This window comes from Coturnix japonica, chromosome 3 (genome assembly GCF_001577835.2).
Source record: "Coturnix japonica isolate 7356 chromosome 3, Coturnix japonica 2.1, whole genome shotgun sequence".
Lineage (NCBI taxonomy): Eukaryota > Metazoa > Chordata > Aves > Galliformes > Phasianidae > Coturnix > Coturnix japonica.
The window spans coordinates 58,134,068-58,159,536 of NC_029518.1; the positions used below are offsets into that span (position 1 = coordinate 58,134,068).

At 38.2% G+C, this 25,469-nt stretch overlaps 1 protein-coding gene across 2 annotated transcripts in view; it reads right to left on the reverse strand.

Moving 5' to 3' along the window:
• The window catches only part of NT5DC1 (5'-nucleotidase domain containing 1), a 107,945-nt gene that overhangs the window by 9,147 nt on the left and 73,329 nt on the right, over positions 1-25,469 (reverse strand). For both annotated transcript variants that reach the window (XM_015858636.2, XM_015858637.2), the window contains exons 9-11: positions 10,046-10,164; positions 8,695-8,853; positions 3,308-3,476 (exon numbers count right to left, since the gene is read on the reverse strand). In XM_015858636.2, coding sequence (XP_015714122.1) covers positions 3,308-3,476; positions 8,695-8,853; positions 10,046-10,164 — 447 coding nt within the window. The remainder of the gene's footprint in view (positions 1-3,307; positions 3,477-8,694; positions 8,854-10,045; positions 10,165-25,469) is intronic.

Here is a 25,469-nt window from a genome sequence, read left to right on the forward strand (position 1 = left end):
TAGAATTTATTACAGAAGACCCTTTCTGTCCTTTGGGCGATTTTAATGATAAAGAAAATGTTCTTTTTAATGCCCAAGGAAAATGTCAATTCCTCTTAAGAAACTGCCAGGGGAATTGAGATGACAAGCTGTGCAATAGTAATCTACAATCTCACTAATACTTTGTTTGCTAGAGATGTGATTAGAATTCCAAATTTCTAATGCATCTTTGAATGCAAAACCTTTTGGGTCAGATACTGAATTTCAACTAAAAGATGGGGACAAACAGCCTGGAGAAAGCCTTACATTCATTCAGCTCAGGAAAGTCCTATGCGGAAAAAATGAATTGGACTCGTTTTCTAACCAAGCTGTGATTTTGCTAATTACACATTCAGTTTATGTATATGGTCTGTTATTTTACACTTTGAATGGAGAAAAACTGCAACAGCAGTGTTCCCTGTGAAGCCCTTTCCTACAGTGCCCTTAGGTGAGTATCAAGTTGTTTCCTAAATTTAGGAACATGTTTCAATACTTTATGTGAAACCATTAGAAGGCATATGCACTAATCCTACAAGAGATTGGTGAAAATAAAGCAGAAACCGCAGAAGTCTTTTCTATTCCAGCTTCTCAATCCAAGAGCTAAATCTTCCTTTCTTCTTTCTCTTGTCTTTCTCTTTTTCTTTCTTTCTTCTTTCTTTCTTCTTGTCTTTCTTTCCTTTCTTTTTCTTTCTTATCTTCTCTTGTCTTTCTTCTTTTCTTTCTTCTTCTTTCTTTCTTTTCTTTCTTCTCTTGTCTTTCTTTCTTTCTTTCTTTTCCTTACTTATCTTATCTTTTCTCTTCTTCTTTCTTTATTTATTTTCTTTCTTTCTTTCTTTATTTTTTTTCCTTTATTGCATTCTTTCTTTCTTTCACACATTTCACGCATTTTAAAGAAACAAAAATGAGCTTGAAGACTTTTATTAACCCCCCAAAAATTTCTGATAACTCTCTCATAATAATTCTCATATGAATTTTACCTAAAAATCAGCACTTTTTGTAAACCACCACCAGTATTTACTTCAGTTGAACCATGTTGAATAACTTTTAAAAAATAATATTTTTCAGTGACAAGTGAGTCTGGAGAAGTAAATCCGTCTGTTTATTATGCACATTTTGCAGCCAAACAAGAAGAGTCAAGTGTATTTAAAATTAGCCTAGCAGCAGTTGTTTGGCTCTCACCAAAGATCTTTACAGATCACAATCTGTTAGGGCATTTATTTGTATGTTGTACTAACTATTTCTCACATGGACATCCTAAGCTGAAGCTGGTCATGGCTAACAGTGGTGAGGAGCCCAGAGCTCAAGCAAGGCTGCCCATCAACTCCAGGACCATGGCAGCTGCTCACAGAGAGCTTGCCATATGGTCAGCACAGTGCAGCTCTGAGGAGCTTGAGGAAGAGTCTGTGTTTTTGCAGCTTGGCTGAGGGAAGTCCTCACATAACCTGTTTGATTCTTTTCTAGCGAGTGATACCAAAATAGCTGCAGCTATTAAGCTATTTAATGTATGGCTTCAAACTGCAGCCAAAAACTTCAGGGCTTGGTACAGTGGGGGCTCACACTGCTTGATATGTCAGGAGTTAAACAAGGTATTCTAAAGGAGTCAGAAATGCCTTAACATCCATAATAATGAACACCTGTGTTTAACACAAACAAACAAGAAAGAACTCTCTCAATAAGAAACCATAGATTGTTGTACGTTCAGCATTGAGGTTACTTTACAGGCATACAGCTGCAAGTTAAAAACGTTAGTTCTCCACTTGCTGTCCTTTGCATCTGCACACAGCACCCTTTCCGATGGAGGCACAGGCTTTGCAAGGGCTCTGCAGCTGATAAACTGAGAAGGAACAGACAGCTATACTGCTTCTGCACTTCAAGCAACGATTTATGCATGTGTAACTTGAATGTTCTCACCCCTTCATCTGTAGCTGGTAAATTCCTGATAAGTTTGTGGTCTACAGCATCTGCTAGCTGTGCAGATCGAGCTGTGGTGTGGGGAGCTGGTGGGACAAAAGTTGTTCACAGAACATGGCTGACCCTGTCACTTTCAACACTTTCAAAGCAAACCACAGAATGATGCTGGAAAAAGTATTAGAAGGGAATTTTACAGACATTACGTCTGTCTTGCCAATTTTCCTTGTTATACTTGGGCCTTGTACTTCTAGGCTGAACTACAGACTGCAACAGAGTAAATATAGGAAGGATAAATAAAGTCTGGTGCTGTCTCAGCTTTCTACTCTGAGATACCCTTACTGTATACATCAGTTTGCAGAATTTAAATGGAAAGAGCAGGTCTATAACATGTTCTGTCAAAGAAATAACAGTTTGGCATATCTGAAATATCTCTCAGAACAACTTTATTCGTTGGTCTACTGCATGAAGTAGGCCACAGATGCTGAGCAGAGGGGTTAGCAACTAATCACTGTGGTCTTTGTAGAGCTAAGTACATCCTTCATTTAATACTTTGTTTATTCCTTTAGATATCGTATATCAAAGTTCCATAAGGAAAAATGACAAATTGAGACTACACAGATAAAGGATCTTCACCACCACTGTATAATCAACTGATATGTCCTGCAGCTGCAAAGCTTTTGCAGTATCAGTGCTACAGCTATTGCTACAAACCACACAAACTAAAGCACGGTCCCTCCAGGGATAAGGACTAGTTAAATGGAAACAAGATCAGTCATGATTGTACCTCTGGCACAGATCTGAAGGAAAAAACATTGTCTGAATACACTGAAAACAGCTTTATTTTTCCCAGATAAGAAGTAAATTTTAGGCTCAGTTTGTGTCCGTGATGATGCAGTTTCAGAAGGAATGAGAGAAAGTGAGAAAAGCACAGTTCTAAGCATTTTTGGCTTCATTACATTCTTGTGTTCGTTCATCTTCATTTTGACTGTAATGGCAGAAGCAAACTGATAAGACAATAAACTAGGGAAACACATTTTGAAGTCTCAAAAAAGCCTCAGTAATCTTGCATGCATGCATTTGTTTCCTAACGTAACTTACCACTAAATGCAGAAAGAGCAAGATAGTGTGGGTAAGTCCTGAACTCATGAAATGTTGCATCCTGTTTCTAAGACGGGGCAAATGAAGCACCTAATCTTTGCAGACACAAACATGAAATTAGCACAGCAGACACTACAAAAAACATAAACATCATCTGCTGTGTGATAGGAACAGAGTATTTTGAAATATATGCTGGATACACGGAATCTCAAGAATAAGTCTGTGGTATGACTATGAGTACTTAAGTTCATGAAAGAAAAAATACATAAATCTTTCTTACCTGCAATTGCTTCCAGACTAGGGATTGCAATAGTGCTGTAAGTGCTAATGCATTTACAGGACCATGTACGAACTAAGGTTTCCTCTGCATTTTCCAGACCTGGTAGTCTGTCCACAAAGAAAGAACCCCACTGCTCAGATACAGAGTAGGGTATTTTGGGGTGATATCCCTGAAATAAAAATGAGTAAACATGTAAGCTTACAAAAAAGATCTTCATGCTCTATGCAACCACAAGCATTAATTTAAGAAACCTGTATTGTTTCTCTCATTTTCTGGGAAAATTCTATTGCATCTCAGGAACAATGTGGCTATGAAAAAGAATAACAATCATACTCTGATAAGGCCCGTAACTTTGGTTTAAACAATTTCCCTAGGGTGAAAAAGTTGCCTTTAATCTTTTTCCCATAGAAATCTTTCTGTTTTTCTATTTCACATAGCAGGATCAGCTTGTTGACTTTCTCTGCTGTAGCATCTAAACAGCGTGATGCAGCTGGGAGTTCTTCCTCCCAGAAAGCCACAACTCCATCAGCTGCTGAGCTGCAAAGGATGTAGTGTTTCACCTGCGCTACTTTATCTGCTTCTCATCTGATGAATGAGAACAGAATCATGAAAACCACAGAGAGACACTCAGTTGCCTAACAAATTACAAAAAAATTGCTTTTTTTTCCATGTATATTTTTTATTCAACGGTATATAAACTCATTAAGGTAGTATTGGGAAAAATGCTTTTATTTTTTTCTTCAGTTCATCTTGAAACCTGCTATGTATCACCATGAACAGCCAGAAAAAGCTCCATGAGGCCTCTACAGAAAGATTAAAAAATGTAAACCAAAATTGCAAACTACACTGCAGAAAATCTGTTTTAGTCATTCGTGTGCAAAGTACATTTTCAGACTAACAAAGCACAGTAAGGCATCCTAGTGGGTGCCTCCAGATTTGTAAACTTTTGTACTTTATTTTCCATTTAACTCCTTTCTTAGTAGTTTTCAGAAAGCACTGAAATAATTTATGTTCATGACAGAGATCCATGGCTTTGAACCACAAAGCTGCAGAACCAGCCAAACAAACCCCACCAGTAAACACACAGCGATTGTTCCCTTGGTTCTGAGTAACAGTTCTTTCTCTGAGTACAGCTGGGGAACGGGGCAAGAGCTGATTTGGGTAAATACAGACATTGATCAAAAAGTACTGGCCCACATAAACGTTTTAACAAAGGCAAGGCCTTGTTTATTGACAAGTGAAACAAATCTGAAGCTTGTGCTTTTTAAGATGCGTCCTTTCAGTCAGAGGAATCACTTTGTTCTTTTTCAGAGATCTGATTCAGAGATCTGATCTGGTGGGAACTTCTTAATTGTTAAGAAGGAGATAGATAATTCAAGATTTATAGCCCAAGCCCTTAATAAAACCAAACTCGGGCATAAATACTGTCATCAAGTCATCTGGAGGTGAACTCCTGATGATTGCTCCTGGCTTACCTCCACATCACAAGTGTAGTTTGTAAAAGGCTACATCCTCATCCCAAATATGAAACAAAAGCTGTAAAATGTTACCCATGTACTTATGGAGCATCTGCTGTGACTCCATCTATTATTCCTAACCATTGCCTGGAAGATATCTGTATCTCACCTGAAGTGTATGTAGCCCACAGTGAAGGTAGGACACTATGCCACAAAGCCTACACGTTTTCCTACATACCTGGAGGCATGTTTAATACATGAGCTCTGTGAGGTTCTCCAGCCACCCCATAGTAACCTCTACTTGTGTGGCTACAAGAACTGTTAAGTGTTGTGCCACCTCTTCTTTGGTACTTAATACCTTTTCCCCACAAGGGGTAGTTTTGCTCTCAGGCATATCAGTCAGACAGCAGGAGGAGGTTAGACATTGACTGTAACAGATCAGGGCATAAAGCCTTAAAGAATACATCTCAACATCAGAGAGAAATGATGGTACAACTTCTCTGCAACACTCAAAGCTTTCCACTAAATTAAAACACCTGGGGTGCTTATTATCACCTTTTCTTTATTAACTGCAGATAAATAGGCCTGGCTAGCAGACCAGACAGGTTTAGTTAATGGGACCCTTGGGAAACAATGATTTGCCAGCTTACAAGTTGCCTGTAGAAAACTGAAATGAACAAGGAACTGAGCTCTGAAGTTCTGTCCTATTTAGTAAACAGGAGAAATTTAAAAAGGACAGAAGAGAGACTGGAGTGAAAAGTAAAACTGTAAAGCATGGTACATTTTTTAAAGGTGGTATTGAAATAGGAGTTTGTCATCTAAGCCATTTGTACTGAACAGGGGTTACTGCAATTGCTTCGGTGCATACTGTATCCTGTGATGCTGATGGCTGTGTACTTTGTGCCCAAGTAATAAAACCACCACTGACTTTTAGCATTAATAAAAACAATGCTCAGAATACAGTTTTGCAGCAGGTTTTTGAGGTACTTCCACCAGCAGAACAGTGCTGATAAGGGACGCAATGAACTGATGTACCTGAATAAAACAGCCACACCATGTTAAGGATATTGCTTTATGGATATCTCTCTAACTGGCTGGGCTTCACAGAAGCCCATCACATTGTTCCTGGAAGAACCATTAGATTTGTGTTAAAAGATTAGCAGGAATACAGAGATAAACAGAGCCAAGAGACCTGGAGCAATCAGCCATTGGCTGAGGTCACTCAGAGTCCTGGAAACAAGAGGCGTCAAGGGCTTGACCTCCTGAATAGGCAATACTGTGAAAACCAGGTTTTCCTTCTAACTGCAGAAATATTGTCCATATCTGCCAATGGCTTCTTCCCTTTTACTGCATTCACTCTTACAATGTTGTTTTTTATATGTTGACTAGCTCCTCTGTAATGGTTTCCCTTGAAACCCTGGGGTGAAATCCAGCTTTTCTTAGAGTTTTCATTGATGAAATTGATCACATATTTAAAGAACAGAAGAAAAAACCAAACCCTTCAGCCAAGCAAACAAACCACCCGAATCTGAGGGGCATCTAGTTTCAACACAATGCTTGCTTTTGTTTTGTTTTGTTTATTTCTTTTTTTATTTTCTTCCCTTGTATGCTGCCATTTACTTAAAAGCTGAGTAATTACATAAATAGTTTTTAGTTTGCTATTCCCTTGCTCATTTGGTTATGACTCATATACTCACAAAAGAACTGCAGTTGTTTCCATAATTTCACAGTTCTGTGTATCTGGCTTATATCAGGCATTTAACTGAAGTGGAAAAGACAAAAACTGCTAATGAAAATGGAAGTTACTCCCAGTTTGAGTGTAAGGAAGGTTTCTTTTCCTCTCTCTGTTAGTGATGAAATATCAGTCATGCGGCTGAGAATAGTTTTTGTCATTCCTGAAAGATGCAATTGCAAATTAGAGGCAATATTTCATTTATTTAATAATATTTAGAGAAGATTGATAGAAGGGAGGATTGTGTCTTGAATTAAACTTTCTGTCCCTTTTTGCACACACACCAAGGCATGCAAAAGCTGCAATTGTGTATTTCTGGGAAACGAATGAATGGGAAGGCCAATAAATAATATTAAATCTTGTCTGCTAGGACCTAATTTTCCCTGAACACCTGACTTAGTGCAGTCCTCTGAGCTGGATTACCTCCACTCCTAAACAGAGGGTTAATGGGAGAAGTTGATTAGGGGAATAAAAATAAAACTTGCATGGGCTTGTAGAAGGAATCTCTTTGAACTAGTCCTGTTAAGTTAATGGTGTCCAGTCAACTGCAGAGATATGGATGTGACCTGTTGTTCAGACTCCATTGAGCAGCATGGTAATGAAATAACACCACTGACCTACGTGGCCCCCTTGCTTCTGATTCCTTTAATCAACACAATTCATTTCTTCCTTACTTACTCGCTGTCACTCATTGCGGATGTAAACTGAACAGGGTTTTTCTGTGGCGGAGGTGTTATCTCCCTGAGATGCTGCCGTCTATCATGACTGCTACAGCTTTAGTGAAATGTCAGACACATATCTAAAAGTCTCACTTTCCTAGTTGAAAACTGAGGTGATAGAGAAGATGGATTTCAATCAGAGGTATTACAACAAGATAAAAAAATAAATCATTATCGAAGGCTTAGAAACACATCTCTCAGTAACTCTTCTTTTGTATTTCCAGGAAAAGAAACATGCTCTGGCCGCTTGTTTAAATATGCCTGCTTCAGAAGCGTATATTGAGCTTGCTTCAGAACCAATGGCTGAGCTAAAAAAAAAAAAAAGCTTAGAGAGATGTGTGTTCAGAGAAGCAATGAGACTCCAGTCAGAAAGACTACAAGGTTTATAAAGGGTAATAACTTATTTTTACTTAGTTAATTACATCAAACCCATATAACTCCTCACATTTCCCTTTTTCTTTCTTCTCTACTTTTTATTTTTTTTTACTGAGCAGCACAATTATCTTGATAGGAGATTGCACTTCCTTTGTTTGCCTTTTTTATTCTCCCCCTTTTCCGTACATTTCAGGAACATTTATGACTACGTTTCCTTCTTTTTTTCACAGAGTGAAATGTCCTTGTCTGACTTTAGTTTAGAAATCAGGACATTGGGGGAAAACATTAGTATTAAAAAAGCAGTGAATTGCCAAGAGGATGAATTTCCTTCTTCTTGCTATCCAGTGGCAAATTTGCAGAGGTCCCTTGTTGAAACTGGACTTCAGTTCCTCAGCATGACCCACTGGAGGTACAACTATACCATCTAAGTGTTGTTCCTTACCTATGTAGTTTTTCAGCAGTGGAGAGAGAGAGAAACTGTAGTAAAAATTCACCCAGAGAAGCAATTAGAGTGGTACTAGTGTTGAGAACCTGCTTCCCAACTGTGATCAATGTTAAAAAGTTTTGAAATTTTTCTGAGGTAACAATCAGTAATTCATATCTGACCTCTCTTAGAAACAGTTCGTTCAATCTGAGTGCAACTGTCATAAAAATAAACAGCCTTTGCGGGAAGAAGTAAATGAAAAGTTCTCTGTATCTAAGGAAAACACAAGCAAAGCATATTTCACGGCCATGACATGCAGGAAACTGTCATGAACTCAACTGAACTCATGTGCTGGACCTGGTGAGCTTCTGTGAAACTTCTTGCAGGACACAGAGCAGGTTCTCATTACTAGAAAGGAGCAGACTGTGTTAAGAACAAGGGACCATGTGCACTGCTCTTTTTCTGAGTTATCCCCACAATAATAAAGGTTATGTGATGCCCATGCAATGCCAATCTGGGATAGGATGGTGTGGTCCTGATGTCACCAGCAGGGTATGTCTGTGAGGCATGGGGCCAGCAGCCTGGTGAGATAAGTGGACTCATGCTCAGCACAGGTGGCAGGAGGCTTTTCTGTGGCTCACTTTCTTCTCTTCTAGGAAATATCTACAAGGAACCCTTACCTCGTATTTTCCTTTCTTCTCCAAGGGCTCAGATTCAGTCTCTGTAGGCACCATAACTTTGTCCCCTAAAAGCTCCTCCAAGATGAAGACAGTTTCCCAGTTGCTATAGTGACGAGCTGGGAAAATATCTGAGTGCATGCTGTCACCAAAATAAACAACCTATGAGGGAAGCAGTGAATTAAAAGTTCTTTGTATTGGAGGAAAACACAAGCAAACTGTATTTTGTAGAGAGAGAAAAAGAGCTTTAAAACAACCTAATAAAAATTCCTCTGTGTTTACAGTTGGCCACGACACACACAGATTTTATTAATGTTTGGGCTTTTATCTTCAAACAATTCAGTAAGAAAAAGGCTGACTTCACATCCCCTCCTTGCTCTGATTCTCTGGGGGCACTGCCCATGTACGACTGGCACACATGATGGCACTGAGATATTTGACTAACAGAAATAGTTTGCCAGGAAGCAGTGGAAGTTTCTTAAAAGAAAATTCACAGACCAACTGGAATTCATTTTGGACAACTTTGGAAATGGGAAAGCACAGAACATCTTGAGGATATAGAACTCTTCTGTACCCAGGTGGTGGTCAACCCACTACAGAAAAATACACCTACAAGCAGCCTTTTCATCCATGCAGAGTTGTCATAAAAGTGATCCTAATTTTCAGTGATGTCACCCTTTCATCTATTTGACCTATTTTCTCAGGAAGATTGATTTTCTGATGATAATCTGATTCTACATGAAACTGCAGAAATGCGTAACCAAGTACCCAGAATAAAATATCTTAGCTAGAAATCATACATATTCTAACAACAAAAAGACATATACGCTCCTTCCAGTTCTGGACAGCAGGTTTTTAAACTCATATCCATCAGGAATGATATAACATTTTAGACTCTAGAACAGGCCCATCATTGCTAAACAAATGTTACTGGAAGACAGTGAAGAAGCAGGCAACTTTAGCTGTATTTTGTAACTCCTGATGCAGCTTTTGTCACACACTCAAGGAAGGAGCAACTGCATGCCCTGCCTTCCTTTTAGTGCAGGGCATGTGCACAGACCTTTCCACAAAGAGCAAGATAGGAAATATTGTGAATTAGAGAAGGTGTGGAGTAAACTAACAAAGGTGAGTCTATCACTTTGTGCACTGATAGGTCATTTCAATAAACATCAGCAACAAAGCTGGATGCAATAGTCAGATTTTACACGTAATGGAATTGCTGTAATCCAAAGCAGCGTATGAAGAACAAAAATTACTGATTTATCACATCATCAACTGTAATGCAAGATCATGTAGTGATATTTATATGGAAACAGGATATTTTTACAAAGATTTCTTTTCACTTTTAACATACCTTGGGGTCCAACTTGCCTGTCATCTTCTTCAGTAGTTCATAAAGATGGATAGCATTACCTTGGGAATACCAGCCAGGCTTGTCCAGTGATAACAGAGCCTCTTTCTCTTCATCATTTTCTGGAACCACCAAGCAAAATTGCCTGTTGTTAGTAAGAGCAGAGCAGGCTGCTGTATTTGTGAGACTTGTGAGAAGCTGTGCAGTGCTTAGAGAATGTGGTCTAGTATGACATGAAAACAACACCAGGATCTGGAAGAGGTTCAAGTCATGCTACTGACTGTGGGTTAAGTCAGGATGTTTGGTAGTTGGGGATGTCTTGGATATAAAGTGGCAGTTAAGATGTGATCTTCCACACTGCCTTGTTCAGCAAGCAGGAAATAAAAAGGAATTGGAGTAGGCAGACATCTGTGAGTAAAGGAGCAGCTGAGCCTGATCTCAAGGGCTACAGAAGAGCTAAGGAATCAAAGCCATGAGCTTTACCTGCTAAGGAAAGCAAGGAAGGTAGAAAATCACTTTGCAGACTGATGGAGGAGATGCTACAGATCTAAGGCAAAAATCTGAGAGAGGGCAGACTGTAAATAAGAACATGTACCTTTCCCGAAATTAGCTGCTACTTTCAAACATAAATGCAATGAAACAGGCTGAAGTAGTTCTTTTGGGCATTAGCCAGCCTTAGATCAGCACATGCAACAGTTTCAGCTATGATCCAGTTTTGGGCAAATTAAAAGATGGCTTTATGTTTAAGAGCACTGAAGATGTGCATGGCAAAGTTCATCGATCTTTTTGAAAGAGTCAAAAAAAAAGAAAAAAAAAAAAAAAAGGAAAAATAGGAAGGGATACATAGAGAAAGACAAAATAACCTTTTAATATTATGCATCCAAGAGTTTAAATAAACACAAGATTTATTTTCAGACAAAACAGTTCTATATTAAGGATGTCTTATAAAGTAGGAAAAAACAAGGAAATTCAATGTTGATGGTTACAATTCATGAAGAACATGTGCGGAAATGTCTTTTCCTTTGTTCTCTTTCAGAAAATTATGATATTAAGTAAAACAACAGCCATTAAAAATTCTCCTTCATTTTACAGTTCCTGTTTTTCAAATTACGTTTGACCAAACAACTTTTCATCAAATGAAAGTTTTCAAACTCCAGCAAATCTGCTTTATTTTCTATGCATTTTCAAACTTCTTTTGTTAGGCTGGCTGAATGAGTAGATGTGATTTTCAAACAACGTGGATGTAGAAGAAGAGTATTTTCAAAGCAACTCTTTTGAACTGCTACCAAAAGTTTCTATAGCTATCACTATCTATCACAACAATCTCTCCATTCAGTCAGTCAAGAAAATAGAAGAGAAATACAGAGACATAAATGTGGACTTTTTAGAATAACTGTTTGCAATATTGAATTTACAGATATGAGCTCTACAAAGTGCAGCAGCACCAGGTAGCTCTGGAAAAAGGCTCTGCTTTGCTGATTCTATGGAAAGATATGGGCAGCCCTGGCTGAAAAAAATCACTCTAATTACAAGGTAGATCTCTCACTCTGTGAGACCCATTACTGTCACTGTTGGCTATAGGATTTATCTCACTTAACTTGATGCATCCTGAAGTCAAACTTTAATTTATAGTTACAGTTTAAACTAGTTGGCCAGGCTTCCTTGGTAGGCAAAAGAATGCAATAAGCACTTCCTAGAGGTGCCAGCTCTGTAGAAGTAAAATGCTTAATTAAGCTAGAACTTCATTTTTAGACAGTGAAATCAGGGGAAATTACAAGGCTTGCTTTCCTTAAGATGTGGAGGCAGCGAACAGCATCTATGTCTAATTCATTACAGGAACATCTTCATTTTGGAAAGAGCTTCAGAAAGCTGAGGAACTGAACAGGCACACCTTGCATCTTGAACAATGTCTGCTTGTGCTCAGACAGCTAGCTCAAATATGCAGCAAGTGTTTCAGTTGTGTTTCTGTAATCTAAAAGGGGAAGAAATGCAGACTTTAAGGGTGTTTCAGCAGCAGCAAATCATTAACGAGGAGGGTTTCTAATCCAGTTCCACTTTCCCTGTGGCAAAATATAGTCAGGAAAATTACTCTTCAGCACTGGCTGTTAAGGCCTCTTGTGGTAGTTCTGCCATATGAAAATAAATACACAACAGCTTAAAAACCATTAATGACACAATTGACTCTGGCGTTGTATTATTTCCTCACAACAGCAGCTCCATGACAGTGCTCAAGAAATTTATAAACTTCCTGCAAAAGCGCTGCATAAACATGATTATGGTAGTTCCAAATTTATATATCTCAGATATTCCAAGTGTTAACTTTGGCTGCACTCAGACAAGAGGAAATCTGCTGCTGACTTTTCTTCCAATCTTGCTGTTATTGATTCTTAAAAGTTCATTGAAGGGTCAGAACTGCTATGAATATTACTGTAACAGGAAGCCACACACACATAGGCGGGGATGCTAATGCTTCAGGTCTTAGAAGTTGGGCAGAAAGGGAGATGTCCTGACAATTTCAAACAGACTGGATAACCAAAAAGAATTTTTTAGATGATTTCGATAAAGCAGCTTGCTTCCTTCTGAAGTCTAATATATCACTGCAGCCTGGATTCCTGGCTGCAGACTAAATTCATGCCACAACAAGAAATGCAAAAGCATATGAAGGTAAAATTAAAATTATTAAAGCCAGAATATGATTCTAGTAACACACTCACCCACACTTCAACAATGATTCAGAGTAATTTTCCTGAAGGGCAGATAATGTTCCTTCCTAACAACAGCAACAAAAGCTTGACTCATGCTGGGGCTACATTAAAATTGCAGGAATGGCAATTTGAATATTGCTGGGTCTAACACTGGGAAATATATTTTGATTCAGAAATGTAACTCAGTCACCATAAGCAGACATGTTTCTTCAGATACGCCAACTCACTAACTTGACTCAGTAAACTACTTTCCTAATTTTCTTAAACACGCATTGCAAGTTTATAACACGGGCTGAGGAACATCTGGTTCCATTCTAAACAAATATGCAAAAAGTAATCACTGAAGCTTATTCCCACTTAAATGACAACTGTCTGTAATTTACTTTGGTGCAGAATGGCTTCCTCGGAACTATAGCACATGCTTGCTCCCTGCGGCATGCTCTCTGTTTGGCCCTACCTGCCCAGATGGGTGCCTGAACATGAGGTCTTGAGGTTACGATGTCTACACTGAATATGAACTCAGGGTGTTGGGCCTGCGCTGAGTTGGATTCCCACAGGGCCACCCTCACACTGCTGTATGAGCTGGAGGCCACATGGTGTGTGTCAGTCACAGCTGGCTGAGCAACTTCCAGTGAGTTGCCAGGGAGCCTAAGGATACTTGCATTCTGGCTTGTGATGCCAGCCTCAGATGTGCTGCAGTGTAATGGCAGGCTGTGCGCAGCTCTCTGTCAGTCTGTTCCTTCTGCCTTCTTATCTTTCTCCTGATACTCCTGACTGGGAGTTTATGTACAAACCTTGTTAGGCTCATTAAGGCTACTGATATTTTTTGTTCCTTTGAACTGTGCAATGGAATAAAAACATCAGTGTGCTCTGTTGCCTCTCACATATACAGTTGTCCTGCCTCCTCTTAAAGAGAGGCAGCTCTCACAGGCTTTCACTACATGCAGGCAATTATCACAGATGTAATTATTGAGGCTCTGGTTACAATTGCAAGGGGCTATTGTAAAACAAATACATGTGATGACCCACCACTGTCACATGCCTCTTTTTAAGTTAAAACAATGTCATTTTGGGCCCTGAGGACATTATTATAAGAGCCTAATTATGTTCCAGCTTAGCTTCCTGGCACTGTCTGATTCTGGATGGCATTCTGAGTTCATTTAAGAAGTACAAGGCCTCTTTTTTAGTAGGTAACTCAGGGTGGAAAACCACATCACAGACAAGACACGGCTAAGTGAAATCCGTCTGGTGGCTTCTTCCAGCTCTAAAGGCAATGAGATAGGATGAGATAAACTGTAGGCTTTCCCTATAGACCACATCCTCCATGAAGAAAGCTGGCAAAACTTCATCCACTAGGGACACCATGGGGAACGGTTGATGCGCAGTGGCACCAGAGTGGTCCTTATCAAACCTGCTAAGGATTGAATTATATGTCCTGATAAGATGAAAGTAAAAGATAAAATGCACTTTCAAATTGTCCTGGGCACTTAAGAACTACAGGCTCCATAGAGAAACGAAATACATTTTTTATGTTTTACATTTCCAGTTTCAAGAAATTATTTTTAATTTTTGATTGAAGTCCGCATTGGTGCTAAAGATTAACTGTGCTAAACATTATGATATGAAGACTGAAGTTTTCCTTGTCAGAAAATCAGTATTTCCTTTATGACAAGTAAATTTCTTTTGGAAAAAAAAGTGATTACTGCGCTACAGATCTAGGAATTTCTTTTCAAATCTGTCAAAGCATTAATTTTATAGCCAGAAATAATTTGGCTAATGAACAAAGCATTTCTATTTAAAACACTGATATGATGAAGTACAAGCAAAGCCTTTTTTCCTTATTTCTGGAAAGCGATTCATCTGCAAGTTCATTTCTAATTATAGCTCATGCAGAGATTTGCTGAATCTTTTTCATATTATTACTTGTATTTATAATGCAGAGAAATTCTTTTGGAAAGATAAGGGAGACATAATGCAGAAATTCATTTCTTCTTCCATGGATTCATTAAGATCATTCTTTTTTAATTTAAATTAAATTAAATAGGGATTTTTGGAGAGGTGCCAAATGGCAAGATAAGAAATAAATTTCCACCCCAGAACTGTTGCATTCTGAAATACTGCACCTCATTAGTTTTCTAAGAAGATTCCAGAGCTTCGTAGATGAGAAACTTGGAACTCTCAACATCCCAACAAATGTCCCCAAATGTTCCTATCAATATTATTATTGCAGTTCTCATGGAGATCCCTACATAACTGTGGAGAGAGACAGATATTTCCAAGAAGTATTTCAAATTCAAACATGCCAGGAGAGTGATGGTAATTGAGAAAACAAAACAAAACAAAGCATGCAGTCATTGAAAGAACATATAGTTTAGTTCAAGTAACTGACTATAATCTTTCTTGCTAGTGTGCACTTTACCAAAAAACAGTCATTTTTTAACAAAAAAACCTGCCAAAATTTGGCATTTGCAAAATGTCCTTTCTTTTACTGAAATGTTGGGTGTTCATGTTACAATCAATATGAACTAAATTAATTCTCAGGAAATAGGATTTCAGTAATAAAACTCATTTTCTACCATGTTTATGTTCAGAAAGAATCTGGAAAATTTGCAGGCTGTATTGCTCTCTGAGGAAGGGCTGCTCCAGAGATGTTGCAGGCATAAAGAAAAGACAAAGGATCCTTTGGCACTGTTTGTATGCTAAGAGGTGCATCTGGAGATATTTTCAAAAGAAGTCCTTTACTTTTGGAACCACGCTAATTTAAACTGGAGTGGCTTAATCAGAGCATTTCTAGAAGACTGATTTGGGCTATTTTGGAGTGTGTCCGCAGTTGCGGAGCTGTGTGGGTGTGGAGAATCACCATTCCTCTCAGGCTGATGTTGTGGCTGACAGTATTAGATTTTGGCTAAACAATATGGTAAAACGCAGTTTTTAGGGTAAGATGGCCAAGAAAAGCATTCCTTAAAGTTTTCAAGAAAAGGGATGATCTGGAGGGGAGCACCAAAGACAAGATGAGGCCCACCAGCCAAACATTCTGATCTAATCTGCAAACACACACAATATATCTCCCTTGCACTGTGCAGACTGCAATCATGGAGTCTTATAACCCTGTAAGTCTCTCTAGCAGCATCTGCTGAAATATGGCATGCTGGGATTTGACTTTGGAGCACACTTTTCTACACTGAAAACTGACACTGCAGTGTGGTGGGGAAAAGCTTCCTGCCCTTCATTTATTTGGGCTACAGGAAAAATAAAAACAAAAAGATCAGTCTTTCTTTAATCCTCAGTTTCAGCAAAAATATCTTTTTCCCCCTACATCTTAATATTTCAGGTATAAACCGTATTATGTAAAGTGAATAGATGGTTTGATTCTGAAGAAGCATATCTCCATACATCATATAGCAATATACAGGCTGCTGCAAGGGCTTTTGATTTTTGTTTCTTCAATGTCCCTTAAATATCTGCTTTTAAAGAGAATAATAATTGTTGAAGTTGAGCAGCTATACATAAATTAAATACTGTAATTCACATGTAAGTATGTGTGAAAAAGAGGAGCAGATGAGATACATACTATAACCTTCTTTAGCTTGTAGTCCAAGTAGCTAGTGAAAGTCAGAAGGAAGACATGAAGACATATCCTGTACCTGTACGGCTTATTTCAATGTGAACAGATAACTAGGTCTGTGCAAATTAGGAAACACAGAAGGAGGTATGTAACTCATATCCAAAAAATGAAGGCAAATTCCTTGTCACATACACAGTCTTCTTTTTCTATTCCTCCTGCTTTTGGGAAAACTTATTACTTATAGCTCCTTTTTTTTTTTTTTTTTTTTTTTCCTGCTGAGCTGCTTACCTTGAAGTCATAATTTGTATGCAAAAAACAAAACAGCGGATAGATCTTGAAATAAATAAATCTGACACGACTCAGGCTGTCCCTCTGCCTCAGCAATTAGAAGAATTAGAAGAGAGCAACCCCACCCAAGCTCACGGCAGTTTCCTCTGTTGCTGTCAAGGACAGCTGCCAACAGCAATGACCTTCCTGCACCATTATTGTCAGGACGTGACAGAGATTAAGGTCAGTTCTGAGGTCTGGGGACAATGTAATGGACTTGTGGACATATGTGACTCGACGAATTCACTAGAGAGGCAAAGAAGGTGGCAAGGTTAGAACAACTTACAGAGATTTCAAATGCCTGTTAAGACCTGCTCCATGGCCAGATGTGTGTCTTTGACATCAGGGAACATTAGAATGATAAACAATGTGAACTGTTCTGAAAAACCGTATTAAACCAACTTAGATACAGTGTAACTTTATATTTAATAAACTAAATGAAACAAACAAACAAACAACACAAAACCCATTAGGAAACTGATGTTCTAAGAAAGAGGTGAACTTTTATGTATCAGTCACCATAAATCTCAGCATAACAAGGCTGGAGATCATGAAGAAGAAAGGAAACTACTACATCCTGGCTAAGTAAGTTTAGGCACTCTAATGGAAAGACAGACATGAAAAAATCGTAGTAATGATTTTTTTTGAAGATGTAAAAGAGAAATGATCCCCGTGGCACTTCCTATAATTCTTCAGTTCCTTATCTATGCAGTTTGTGTGGTTTGCAAAACCACCCTGTGTCTAAATGAGCATTTGATTTACCTTGTTCCTCAGAATCAAGAGCACTGTGCCAGATCTCTGTATGCAGGAATTTTACAGATAAAATCTCTCACTACTAATATCCCAGAAAAAATAATCATCTTGGAATGCTCAGCATTAGTCTGGCAGAATCACAGAGACACCTGGAATCTATGGACAGTAATAATATGTAAATTCCTTTTGCAGCAGATAAGAATCAGTTCAGAATGAATGCATTCACTGATGAAGAGAAAAAGTCCAGGGATCACTAACCTCACCTGGAAAGACATGCAGTATACATATGTAAGTTTAAGACATCTTGTCTCCTACATGAATAACAGAGAAAGACTGAAGAGCAAGGAGGATGAAGAAGAACACAGTACACCAATTTTACCTTTTCCTGAGCTTTCAGCTCTGTGTCTTCTGATATTCTATTTCTGCTATACAAGAATGGAGAAGCAGAGCTGCTACAAAGCTAGTCAACTCTCTACCCACGTAAATTTCCCCCACTGTACCATAAGTCCACACCTGCTATTTACTGCAGTTCTTACTTTGCAGTTCTCCCAAGCACTTCATATACACTACACATTACATAAGCCTCAGTAATTAGAAGCTAGGAAACTGGGGCAGAGATTCAGTGTCGTATCAGAAGATGATATGACATATGAAGATGATAGGACATAAAATATGACATGATATATGAAGACATTCAGAGGGCTGAAGCACCTCTCCTACAAAGACAGGCTGAAGGAGCTGGGCTTGTTCAGTCTGGAGAAGGCTGCAGGGAGACCTCATTATGGCCTTCCAGTATTTAAAGGGAGATTATAAACAAGAGGGAAATAAACTTTTTACATGGGTAGTGATAGGACAAGGGGGAATGGTTTTAAACTAAAGGAGGGAAGATTTAGATTAGATGTCAGGGAGAAGTTTTTCACTGAGAGGGTGGTGAGATGCTGGAACAGGCATCTCACAGGTTGTGGATGCTCTGTCTCTGGAGGTGTTCAAGGTCAGGCTGGATGGCACCCTGGGCAATCTGATTTAGTATTCTATCTAGAGACTGATAACTCTGCCTGTGGCAGGGGGCTTGGAACTTGATGATCCTTGAGGTCACATCCAACCCAACTATTCTATGATTCTATGATATCAAAGCAGATGAGAGCTCAGTCTAGGGTTTCCTCATGATTCACCCTAGTGTTCTCAGTAAACTTCCAGGTCTTCTAAGCAGCCTCATTCACTACTTGCTTCCAATAGCAGATCTTACGTCTGCAGTACAAAAAGCAACATGTGCTTTCTGTGAAAAACAATTCTACAAACTAACTTTAATAAAAGCTTGAAATTTTGGAAGAACACATGAGAGAACTCTAAAGCTTCTTAATGAAAACCAGCATATACAGACTCATGGAAACTATGCTGAAAGGAAGCTTTCTGCAGTGGTTGCCAGTCCCTGTCTGCCAGGAATGTACCATACACAGACCTCTATTTTCACTCTACTTCAAACTGCCTCAATCCCAATTTCCAAACAGATCAAAAATCAAAACACAAGGTAACTTTGAAGTTCTTTATCTAACAACGAAGCAATTAAAGAGAGAAAAGAAAATAAAAAACCCTTTCATAACTTCTGTCTTACACATATGTAATCTATGCAAAATAATTATTTTCCCCTGTGAAGTCATATTGGTCAATCTACAGGGATGCAGGGAATCTTCAAAAAATTCATTGTGGAATTCCAGTGGGTTAAGGATTATTATATGAAGTTTAAGCTAAATGTCTGCCAACCAAACTTAAACAGGTTTCCTCTGAGTCTTAGAGCACATGGTAAATTTTACAATTTTGTGTTAATCCATCCTGTATAGGTAGACTTTGGCTTCTGTAGGCATGAGAGTAGGCTTGCATGGATCACAGCTTTCTATTCAGCTTTGAACTTTCCGGTTCAATTCAGTTGCTAAAACACTGGTGTCTGGTGTGATTTGAGATGCTCCATGGTGCCCTAGGACCTTAATCCACTTGTAAGCTTAGAAGGTGTGGTTTTTCCATATACCCTGTGCCACTTCTGCAAGACTTGTGTTTGGGTGCCTTAGGGCTCTCACTCAGCTCTGGAGGCCTATGCTCAGGACACAATAAAAACATAGCTGGGATTCCACTCCTGATTCAGAAATACAGCATGAAGAGTCTGTTATAGGAAGCACACGCACTGCAGATGGCACTTCTGCTTCAGCACTGCTGATGTACCTTATAGAGTACAGTGTTGGAATTTTCATTTAGGCAATTGTACAGCTCTCCACTCACTGTTGATTAGCTCTTCATTGTCAAGTTGAGTAATATAGAAAATAGATACCTGGGCTACTTTCCATATATATTGGTTTCTATATCCATTTCTTGTATTTATTTATTGGTTTGTTTGTTCTTTCCTCCCCAGAATAGACCTCTGTGATTTTTAGCCTAGGGAATCGACATTACAGTGCTATCTGGAAATTTTGCTTAAAGGGGAGGCTTGCAACTGAATGACAAAAAATTCTGAAAATTACCCATCTCTCAGATACAAGTTTGGCAAGAAGAGAAGCCAACTAATATATCAAAGACATAACGTGCAATTTGTAAACAGAAGTAGAATCTGTGTGATTTAATAAGCTTTCCATTTGAACCTTTTCTATTCTATGGACAAAATAAAACACATTTGTTCAACCAACTTATTGGAAATGCACAGAACAGATCAGAAGGAAGTGTATATTCTCCTAATCTCAAAATACTAGTTGATTTGCACATGTTTTGTTTTCCTAGTGCTCCTTTCAACCCTTTGAAATTCCCAATTTAGCTCTGACTTTTCTACCCAGTCCTGGATGAATGCTCTTATGCATGCTGGGAAGTAGAATGAATATGAAAAAAAATATTTTGTATAACCAGAAAGAGTATTTTAAAAAATAGTAGTTGTTTTATTCTAGACTTCCTATTCCAAGACTTGAATGCTGTTTGTATATTGTATCTGTATACATAGTCCATATATTTTCTTCAAATATTTTGTTATTCTAGCATGAGCTAGAACTGTGTATCTGATGTAAGTGGGCCACAAGCTACTTGATCATTAATACTACAACATAATGATCTTTTCAGTAAATTAAATTGAGTGAGCTTACATTTCAAACTTTCAGTATCTCTATGGAATCGTAAGAATAAGTACTGACAATGACAATGCTGTTTCAAAAAATTTCCTACTAATGGTGCAAAAAGAGTTAGTTATGTGAACTCCGCTACTCTACAGATTGTATTGTGTTTTCACAATCAGTAAGGAGTCTTCTGCAAATCCCAGGTCTTTTTTATCATCACATACTGTTAGACTACTACCATAGTACAAATGTAATCTAAGTTGAGTAGGCTTATAGAATCATAAAATCCTCAGAGTTGGAAGAGACCTCTAAGAGCCATCTAGTCCAACTCCCCTGTTCACCACAGCTAGATCAGGCTGCCCAGGGCCTGATCCAGCCTTGCCTTGAAAGTCTCCAGGGATGGGGCATCAGCAGCATCACTAGGCACTGTAATACTGACTAGTACTAGAGTACTGACTACTTTTCTTCTTAATCTTGCATGTGAGTATGTTTTCTCAGTAAAAAATTTTCTCCTCTTAATAATCTATTCAGGTGTTGGTGAACAATTTCTTTAACACACAGAAGTCTGGTTGCTGAACATAATTGTGTTTGGAATATGAACTGGTCATTAAGGTATTTTGGTTTTTGGTTTTGGAAATACGGACCTAGTTACCACAAATCAAGTTCTGAGGGGATTCAGTACCAAGAGAGAACAGGACTGACAGGCCTTTAGTAGCTCATCTTGCTGCAAAAAATACCTTGATTTTTTTTTGGATGAATTTGGTTTCTTATGCATGAGTACTTTTGTACCTTATCTCCCCAGTATTATTGGCACAGTCCAGACAGGACTGTATCACAGTTCCATTCTCCGCTAAAATTCTGAAATAAAATAAAATACAAAATGAGTTTAAAATTATGATTGAAAATTTTCTACTGATTCTGATTTCTAATAGCCCTCTTATCACATGGTTTATGTGTTGAAATATCATCATATACATAAACTATACTTAATTCTATTTGTAGTTTATGTAGTTTATGTCACCACTGTATGTTATTGGTAAAACAATCACTCCTCCTAAATGCTGATATCACCTCTTTATCAACCACATTTAAAGCATCATTAGAAGTTAAAGATTTTGCAAGATAATTTCTAAAAGTTTGGTAAACTTTTCTAGATATAGAGGCTTGGGAGAGTTAATTCAGAAAATGAGGAAGATAGCTGACATGCTTCCCTATGAAGAAAGTTACTTCCACTAAAATTAAACAGAAACGTGACTTGATAACCAATACCAAGTTTTAAGAAATTAGTGGTTTGGAACTGTCTTCCAAAACAAAAAGGTGCTCTATCCTACTGCTTTCAAAAAGTTGAAACAATTACTGAATAATTATTGCATTGTTTGAAAAAGTTAGTATAGAAACACAGCAAGTTAGTATTTCCAATTCCTTAAACTTATAAGGGACATATCATTGAACTATAAAAAGCAAATCCATCAGAATTAATTGCAATTCTATTATCTTAATTTCACCATTCTGAATCTTGGAAAGAGCTAAAAGGATTTTCACAGTCAGGACTCTGAGTTCTTATGCTAAAAATTCACAGTTCTTCACTGCTTCTGGGTTAGGACATTAGATATTCAGATCTGCCAGAGATATGATTATTGGTAGGTCATTCAATCTTTTTGTGTTTCAGTTCCTTGGCACTAACAGAAAAGCTTGTACAAGTTTTCAGCCATTTGTTTATCTGGCCTGCCTGAGGACTCCTTGAAGACAGAGACTGACTCTTACCAGGTGTTTACACAGTACCTTAAAGAATGGGGTTTTGAGTTTTACTCAGGCCTAGAATATAATATAATATAAACAATAAATAGGATTTTGCAGTAGTGCTAATCACTGCAGCCCCTTTTGAAAAATGAAAACACGCTTGTCATAAACAAAGAATTCTGTTTTTTGAGTATTTGGCAATTATGCTAAACATGTTTTCCAGATTTAACAAAAGGAATATTGTTTATATCCGGCTTTTGAAAGCAGGAGCTTTAGCTTTCTTTGAAATAGCTTCCAGTAATATTCTTATCAGCCAAACATATTATTTATTATCAAAGGTAATCAGCTGAAGCAACCCCTGCTGTCACAGAAGCACTTTGCAGTTATTTCAGTGTTTTGATTTTTGGATGAATAACGTTTTATTCCTTTTATTTTCTGAGCCACTTTGAAGACGCTACAAACATATAAATAATTTAGCTTGACACATTTACTCTATTTTTTCTTTTAAAGAAGGACAGACATTGGAGAATGTACAGCTCAGCATTCATCTTCATATTCAGAAACAAAAAAATGCCTTATCTCAAAGACTATTTATTTGGAAAAAAAAAAAATAATAAAAAGGTGTTGTTTGTGAACTGTGGTGGAAATAATGGGGTCCATTTTCCTCTGAAATTATGTCCTGCATTTGGATTCACTGATGTCAATAGGGTGCAACGTCTCATGGATACATTTACAGTAGTTGGGTCATCTGTAGTTAGGCTCTCCTGTGTGACCTCTCTGCTGTCCAACAGGGAATAAGTTTACATTGCAGTCTTTCCCCAAGCTGAGACTGACTGGCCAGGTTTTTCCTTTCTGGTACACAGTGTCTTAGAATACTATATACCCAGCCTAAAACTCAGAATATTAAGCCATACTCAAATGTGGTAGAAACTGAATTGTTGACAATGCCCTGCAGAAGTTTGGGCAGAAATTCCTACTGACACATGCCATGGGATTCCACAAGTCTCAGTCTTAGGAAAACAGACTAAACATTGAAGTATTAGACTGGTAGCTCTTCTGGTTAATATGGCAGGGGTCTCAGCCAAAGATGCCTGAGAGACAGCATCCAGTCCCCTATCCAGCAGCTGAGACAGCTGATAGCCATGTATGTCCCCTGCCAGTTAGGAGGGGACATCTGCTGACATTCCAGCATGACTTATGCTCCAAATTTACAGCAAACTGCCTTAGTTAGGGCAGCACAGTGCTGTCCTTGTAGAAACAGAAACTGAACTTGGCCACAAAAGCTCCAGCTTCTGATTGGCAAGTATATATTAATGGCTCAGAGAGAATCTGGCCTCCCACCACTTCTGAAGCAAATATTAGTAAAGCCCATTCCTGAAAAAAATAAAACCAAATCCCTCAATTCCTTTCCTAAGCAGAAAGGAATGGCTCAGATTACCATGAAAAGAAGTACTGTCATGGAAAATTTGGCTTCCCTGTTCTTTGGCTACTATCCACTACTACTCAATAGCATTTTACAGGAATTACACAGGTTTAACTATATTGCTGTAATAATGGTTAAATATACAACCAGTGCAAACTGCAGCATTGCCCCTTGCAGCATTTTATAACACTGCTATAATAACAGGAATCCTTTGGATTTGAATGCATTGACCCTTGTCAGTTCCAACTGATCCATCCCAACTTGAGATATTCTATTATATGCTTCCAAATAGCAATAAAAATTACTTCCTCAGTTTCCTCTCTGCTATGGAATCTCTGCTATGGAATCAAAATATTCTTAACACTTGTTTTTATGAGGCAATGACCATCAAAACTTTGAAACAAACAGAACAAATGAAGGTTTCTGACAAGGAAGAAAGCTGCTTTTGTTTCTAGCTTTTCTGACCAGCTCTAGGTTGCTTTCAAAAGTATGCAATCAAGCACTGATCAAGCTGCCAAAGAAGGACTCCAACTGAAGGCATCATCTTTATGAGGCACTGCCACAATCCTTTCTGGTTTTCAGAATCTATAACTGATTATGAAGATCTCATTTAAAGCCTTTCATCATCTATACCAAGTACTTGCCTAAAAACACATTCCTCTTTCTACAGAAATGATGGATAAGATATAAATCTCTAGTCAAGAAAAGAACAGAAAATTACTTCTCACTGGTGTCTTGAGTATTGTATAGGAACTGTTGAAGCACAGCCTGAACCCCTGACTGATCACCTGAGGCGAGCAATGAGTCAGACGCGGGAGCACAGGTGAATGCAACTCACCTGTGTGACTGGAAGGGGTGGAGCCTGGCTGCACCTCTCCTAGACCCCATTTAAGGGCGGACTGCAACTGAGGAAGGGTCTCTTTCTGGAGATTGCTCTCTTTGGAGTTTTTCTGCAAGCCTAGGATATGGGTGAGCATTTTCATTTATTTTCAATTATCCCTTTCCACTGTGATAATCTTTCTAGCTGTATGATCTGTAGATACCAGCCTAACTACACCATTCTGTATATTTGCTGATTATACAGGTATAGCACCAGATATTTCATCTCTTAAAATAGCTGACCCCCGCCCCCCCTGCTGGCAGTAAGTGAAATAGGAGAGGCTCAGTTTTAATCTCATGTTGTCAAAAGGTGTAAAAATATCTATATTTGAAAACCAGAGAATAAAAATAGATTATATAATAGCTATAAGTGTTGTTTTCCTTTACAAAATATCCATAAAATATGTGGTAAAAAGTGGCAATACATTGCATAGAACTGCTAAGTGAGACCTCTGCGGAAAGAAATGCATTACTTTTGCAGACTATATAAGTGAATGATGCAAGTATATTTGAAAGCTATATTCCTTTATAAAGGTACCATCTGTTTTAAAGTTTCCACATTTTTTAACAGATATTCTACTAAAAGTACTGAGTATTATTTACTGGGTAGTATCTTGCTATTCTTCTGCCTTTAAAGAAAGAAGTCTCAAATAAAAAGAGTCGTGTAAAAAATAATATGGCTTACACATTTAACATCCAGGGAAATTAAGCCACTTCCTTCCAGATCCCACTACTTGGGCCTGAAATACCTTGGAATATAAATACATAAAAATAGCTGTATAGGCTCAACCCTGACTCTCCACCCAGTTCTGTATTCCATCTTTGGTAGTAATCAAGCCCAGATGTTGCAGAAGAAAACTTAAAATGCAGACATAGTACCATCTCTTTCTTATGACGTCTTGCAGGCCGCAACAATTATTAGACTGTCTACACCCTACCTCATTCTGTA